Raw genomic sequence first — 6,075 nt, 5'->3', positions numbered from 1 at the left:
GGCCGGGCCGGGCCGGGCCGCCCTTCCCGGTCCCCCGGTCCCGGTCGGGCCGCGGGGTCCTCCGGTTGCGGGGACGGTGGGGAGCGGGAGGGCAGGGGCCTTGCTGCCGGCGCCGCGCCGGGCCCTGGCTCCAGCCCCTCGCCCGGCGACCGCGGCGTTCGGCCGAGCCGGCGCTTGCGCTGTGGCTGCGCGAGGCGCTGCTAAAGCGCCGCGGAGGTGGCGAGCGCTAGCCCGTGCCCTCGGTGCCCGCAGCACCCGCTGCGCACCCCMGGCAGGCCGGCGCTGGGGCAGGAGGCCCTGGCTGCCCGCACCGGCAGCCCTCTGGTTACGTAAGCGCCATGTCCTTCCACTCCAGCAAGCCGCTGCCGTGCGACTGGCAGGCGCAGCTCATCTGYGTGGTGGGGCGCGTGTGGCCTGCGGATGCGGGGCTGTGCTGGCGGGCTGGAGCAGGGAGCCCCATCTTCCTCTGATGCGCACCTTTCTGGGGTGATGGCATGAGTCATGGGCTCATCCATCAAATGTACTTCATCTTTTTTCTCCTGACTATGGATGCTTCCCGGTCATGGAGGAAAAAGGGCCAGGAGGTTTCTAGAGCTTGCTTGCTCTAGTTGAATGTAAAGGGCACTGGCTGCACATGGAGTAATGAGTTGGATGACAGAAACAACAGTTCAGCTTTGAAAGMAGCAAGGGCAAAAGTGTTGGCCTGATGCCTGGATGAGAGATGCTTTTTTTTCTCCTGCCTTTGCTCTGTCGTGCTGCCCTTTGATGTCTGTGGCTCCGATMTCTTTCAGATGCTGGCTATGAATTCGACATCTGCTTCACCTCTGTGCAGAAACGGGCAATTCGCACCCTCTGGATTGTTCTGGATGCCATTGACCAGATGTGGCTGCCTGTGGTCCGGACCTGGCGCCTCAATGAGAGGCACTATGGAGGGCTCACTGGCCTTAACAAGGCTGAGACAGCTGCTAAGCATGGAGAGGCCCAGGTGAAGATCTGGAGGCGTTCATATGACATCCCCCCACCTCCTATGCAGCCGGATCACCCTTTCTACAGCACCATCAGCAAGGTAAGACATGTTTTCTCAGGCTCCTGTCTCTTTTCCCTGGCCTAGGAGCTTCTGGGCTGAATGCAACCAGGAGGGTTCCAAGTACTCTCCAGGTTGGTCATCTTTTTTTCTCAGGGAGGGAGCTGCTGGTACTGGATCTGGCTGCCTTTGTGGGGTGTTTTTGGTACTGCCCTTTGTTCCTCTACCTCTGTGGTGGTGTCAGTGATTGTAATACGTAGTGATGTTTAGTGTTGAGTTTGGTTCACTTTGTGCTGTCCCTGAGGAGATTGAACCCCTGGGTATTGCACAGACTGATCCAAGGGTTTTCATGTTAATCATTAGTTCCACAACCAATGCTGGATGTTTGCTGTGGATAAAGAGACTAGAGTATGTGAAGTGCTGTCTTATCTAGGCAAGGATGATAGCCCAGGCCCTAGCTGAGTGCAGTTTTGAGATTTACCTCAAACTTKCAGTAGCCTGGTTTGCTGTTTAGTTTCACCAGCAGTGACACTGACAAGTGTGTAGCTGCAAGCCCAGCTTTGTTTCCGTGTGCGTACTTGGGCGGAACGCTGGTGAATGAAGACCCTGATACTGCCTTCCATAGCTCTCTGCCAGCTGGTATTGCCTCTGAGCTCCCGGCTGATTGATGCRCAGCAGTGGTCAGGGATTTTGGGCTGCTGTGTGATAGTGGCTCTTCCTGCAGGACCGTCGCTATGCTGACTTGACAGAGGACCAGTTGCCAACATGTGAGAGTCTGAAGGACACCATAGCCCGGGCCCTGCCCTTCTGGAATGAAGAAATAGTCCCACAGATCAAAGAGGGCAAGCGAGTCCTTATTGCTGCGCATGGCAACAGCTTGCGTGGGATTGTCAAACACCTGGAAGGTATGTTAGCCCTGCATGGGACACCCCAGTGCTCCAACCCTGCCCTGGGATGGGGTGAGCAGGGAGCCCTCCCTTGCATGGCCTGTGGGTGCTTGATCCAGGGAGAGGTCCCTGTGAGTGACTGTGCCTCCATTCATAGGCTTGTCAGAAGAGGCAATCATGGAGCTGAACCTGCCCACTGGAATCCCTATTGTCTACGAGCTGGACAAGAACCTGAAACCCATCAAGCCCATGGAGTTCCTGGGAGATGAAGAAACAGTGCGCAAAGCCATGGAGGCTGTCGCTGCTCAGGGCAAGGCTAAGAAGTGAGGGTAGACGCACAGACTAGCGAGTAGTAGATGAGTCCCCTTCCCTCCCCGACCCATCTGTGCACATCCCACAGCCGTAGAAACTTGGAGCTGCAGAGCTGGGGTGGGGAGCAGCTCCCTGGGACAAGGCCCATTCCCTCTGGACCAGGCTCCCCTCTGCAGACAGTATGGGAGCCCATGGTCTAGGGACTGTGTGCAAGGAGGTCTGGGGTGAAAGGGAGCCCTGACTTCTGCCAGGCAGTAACGGCACACATCTCCACACTGCGGGATCCCAGCCCTGGGGCCTCTGTCTGCAGGGTGTACTCCAAGCATTCCCTCCTCATGCCTGGCTCCTCCTGCGCTTTGCTTCCCTGGCAGCTCTGTCACTCAATTACTGTAGTTTTGTTGCTTTAGTCATTCCAGGAGCACAACAGGAACAAGTGGTGTGAGTACAGCACAAGCAGTGACCAAGATGGGTATCCTCTCCCCTCATGGGTGTGCCAGCACAAGATTGGGAAGTTTATATTCTGAAACGGTTCTATTTTGGTGCATGACCCACTGTGTTGCTGTGTGTGGTACAGCACCCAACAGTGGTACTTGTGGTGACTTTGGACCTAGCTCTACCAGGCAATGCTTTAACTTACTGCCTTCGGACAAGGGTGAGGGAGGAAGCTCACTATCGGGAGACTTGTACCTGCCACAAACTTCCCCACAGCCAAAGCCAGTCTTAGTCCTGCTGCCTCATGTTGGTGGAGCAGATGCCGTTGTGTCCCATCCCATATGTGTGTACTTGGCACTGTCACTGTGGCCTCCACCCTCTGCTGGCGTAGTGAGCCTCGGTTTGCACTGGGTCAGTGTAACTGTCCAACAATAGCAGCTGTCTTGTTCCAGTTCAATAAAGGAGTGATATGCAGTAACGTGGTCTCAGTGTTTTCCTGTTGCAGCTTGCCCTGTGCGCCTGGGCCACGTGGGGCTCCCTGCCTTGCCCCGCATGCTGCCTCAAAGATAGAGCTCCTGCTGTTTTGTGTATGTTGCAACAAAGCTGCTAGGCCTTCCCCTGCCCTGGCTCCCTTGCACTGCTGTGGGCTGTCATCCCCTCCAACAGCTCCACTACTGCACTACAGGAGTCAGACCAGAGCAATTCCTCCAGACAGTGACTGAGCAGAGCAAAAAGCTCTTAGAAAATGTTTATTATGCACAGCACAAATAAAAAATCCACCCTAGGAGTGAGGCTTGGCTGGCTCTTTCAGCCTCTGGCAAGCATGGAGCTGTACACAGGAGGCTCAAATCCAGTGGCTGCTTGGGGTGCACAGACCCGACCCCCCCTGACAGCTGCCCCACAGGGTGGTTGCTAGCCAGGTTCAGGGCCTGCTCCCCAGGGTGGGAGCCAGCCCTTGCCATGCTGTGCTAGGGCAGGGCTGCTAGGTCTGCAGGAACTCAGGCTGCACCCGGGCCACCTTGCGGAACTCCTTGGTGTGTGTCCGTGGGCACTGCATCTCGCACCAGCTGATGGGCACCATCTGCGCCCCTACGAGATGCAAGGAGTCACCGTCTCCGGTGCTGCCATCTCCCTGGGCCGCAGGGCTGCACCTCCCTCCAYGCAGCGTCTGGGTCAGGCCCCTCTGCCTGCCCCAGGGAACCTTGACCAGCCCCGCTGCCCAGGAAGCTGAGCAGGTACGTGCCCCAAAGGCACAGCTCTGGTCTCCCAGCTTTAAGCAGGTAACAAAACCCCTTTCTGCTCCCATCTCTGCTAGTGGCCGGCACAGACCTTCACTTGTATTCCTCGTCTCCAACAGCCCACATCCCTCCTCCCGCAGCCCTTGGAGCCCATGAGGTCCAGCAGTGCCGGGAAGGGAGAAGAGCGCTTCCGCTCCCAGAGCTGCGTCAGCCGCCCCTCACGTCGGGGTGAGGCAGAGCTGGCCGAGTCTGGGCCCCACGGCCTGTTCCTACCTGCCTCGCTGCGAGCCACCACCACGCCCAGCTCGTTCTCCGCTGTGCTCAGCAGGTAGTTGGACTGCGCGTCCCCCAGAGAGATCTGGTTAGAAACGGGTTAAGGGAAAGGCCGTCCTGAGGGGACCCGAGGGCAAACCTGGGGCAGGGCCTCCCCGGGGGAGGGGAAAGGATACAACTTTGGCCAGGACTATGTCGCCAGGGCGGAAGCTCTTGTAAACTTCTACCTGCGTGGGAGAGAGGAGATGCGAACGCCCAGCACGCGGGAGAGCCTGCCAGCGCGGGTACGGCAGGGCGGGCACGGCAGCTGCCCCACAGCCAGGGCAGGGAGCAAAAGGCATAGAGGAGCCCAGGCACGCGCCAGGGCTGCTCAGCAGCCCAGAAACCAGCAGCGCCTCACTGACCTTGTCTTTCTCTGTGGCTCGAATATCTTCTCTCCTAGAGGAGCAGACAGAGGGGTCTGAGCACCCGAGCAAGGAGACAGGACTCTCCGCTCCACAGCAGGAGCTTCCCCAGGCTCCATGAACCTCCACAGGGCTTGCTGGGCCTCCTGCCAGCACTCAGGACAGAGCTCCTGCCCAGGGCTTCGCCCAGCTGCCGGAGCCCAGAGCCCAGGCAAGGCAGTGCAGAAAACCCTTCTGCTCGTGTTGAGGACGGGGCGTTTGGACCCTCGGGCTTCCTGCGAACACAGCCCCTTCCCTACCGTATGGTTCCCCGGAAGGTGGACTTCAGCGGCGTGGAGCCGACGTACAGGATGTGCACCTTGGCAAAGCGGGAGTTAATGCTGCAAACCTGCCAAGAGGAAGACCTGGGAATCAGTGGGACCTCAGCATGGCCCGACCGCAGCGCACCTTCCCCAGACGTCCATGCACCGGGGCGGGGAGTCGGCAGGGCTCCTGCTGCCCATGGCTGTACACGAGGAGCTAATCTCCCAGGCTCTGTATACCCAAAGGAGCCACAGAAGAGGTGGGATAATAAACAGCAAGCCAGGAGGAAAATAGCACTTGTGCACCTGGAGAARGTGAGCCTCCACAAGCTGTGGGGCAGCAAAGCTTGCCAGGTCTGTCGCTGCAAGGCCGGCATCTCCCTCCCGCACCCCACGGGCACCCCTCCGCAGAGCACAGTCCTGCCTGCACTCAGGCGCCCTACCTTGCAYGTCACGACGGCCCCCACGTCAGGCAGGAGCTGGGACTCGGCATCCCTCACCACGGACACAACAGGCAGCTGCACGGGAGCAGGCGCGAGGGTTAGCTCAGGGCATGATTCACGGCTTATCTGGAGCAAGCAGCGGGCTGGGAAGGGGCCACACGCCTCTGTGCCCAGCAGCCTCCTCTAGGGAAGGACAGCGCGGACCACAGCCGTGCTCACCCCACTCTCCTCGCCCCTCTTCTCCAGGCAGCCAGCCAGCGACGCGAAGATGAAGCCRTGCCGCGTGTAGGTCCCGCTGCCGGCGCTGGCTTCCCCGGTGCTGCACAGCCGCTCGCCTGCGGGACACGAGCACGGACTGAGAGTGGCGCMAGCTCCCTGCGAGGGTGCACGCCGCCGGAGCACAGCCCGCGCTGGTGCCGCGCACAGAGACCCTGTGCTCCGCGCACAGGCACCGCTCCCCCCTGCCTGGGGGCGCTCCCAGAGCCACCCCCCTCCAGGCCGGTCCCCTCTCGTATCCCCTCGGCCGCCCCCCCACACACCCCGGGCACCCCCTCTCCAGGCCGGTCCCCTCTCGTATCCCCTCGGCCTCCCCCCCACACACAGCCCGGGGCACTCCCGACCACCTCCTTCCCGGCCGGCCAGTCCCCAGGCTGCCGGGGCCCCGCGGCAGGGCAGGGCAGGGCAGGGCAGGCCGGGCCTGAGCCCTGCGCTCACCAGGGACGCAGTACCGAGCCGGAGGCGCCATGCTTGCTACCCGGAG

The 6,075-nt window shown here is 60.5% G+C and overlaps 2 protein-coding genes across 2 annotated transcripts; one reads left to right on the top strand and one right to left on the bottom strand.

Moving 5' to 3' along the window:
• Positions 1–779: 779 nt before the first annotated feature.
• Positions 780–3,133, top strand: PGAM1 (phosphoglycerate mutase 1). The gene is made up of 3 exons (XM_085325771.1): positions 780–1,066; positions 1,749–1,929; positions 2,069–3,133. Exons 1-3 carry the CDS (start codon positions 881–883, stop codon positions 2,236–2,238), a joined length of 537 nt encoding a protein of 178 aa, XP_085181897.1. The 5' UTR covers positions 780–880; the 3' UTR covers positions 2,239–3,133.
• Positions 3,134–3,374: 241 nt separating this feature from the next.
• EXOSC1 (exosome component 1) lies at positions 3,375–6,069 on the bottom strand. The gene is made up of 8 exons (XM_085325769.1): positions 6,030–6,069; positions 5,535–5,650; positions 5,316–5,390; positions 4,870–4,958; positions 4,571–4,604; positions 4,343–4,393; positions 4,167–4,251; positions 3,375–3,744 (listed from the first exon to the last, which is right to left on the bottom strand). The coding sequence occupies exons 1-8, from the start codon at positions 6,058–6,060 to the stop codon at positions 3,638–3,640; spliced, it is 588 nt and encodes a 195-aa protein (XP_085181895.1). The 5' UTR covers positions 6,061–6,069; the 3' UTR covers positions 3,375–3,637.
• Between the last annotated feature and the right edge of the window lie 6 nt (positions 6,070–6,075).

The sequence above is a fragment of the Rhea americana genome, unplaced genomic scaffold (assembly GCF_003343005.1).
Source record: "Rhea americana isolate MKP2758 unplaced genomic scaffold, rheAme1 scaffold_122, whole genome shotgun sequence".
Classification (NCBI taxonomy): Eukaryota; Metazoa; Chordata; class Aves; order Rheiformes; family Rheidae; genus Rhea; species Rhea americana.
This window is presented reverse-complemented; position numbering and strand designations above follow the sequence as displayed.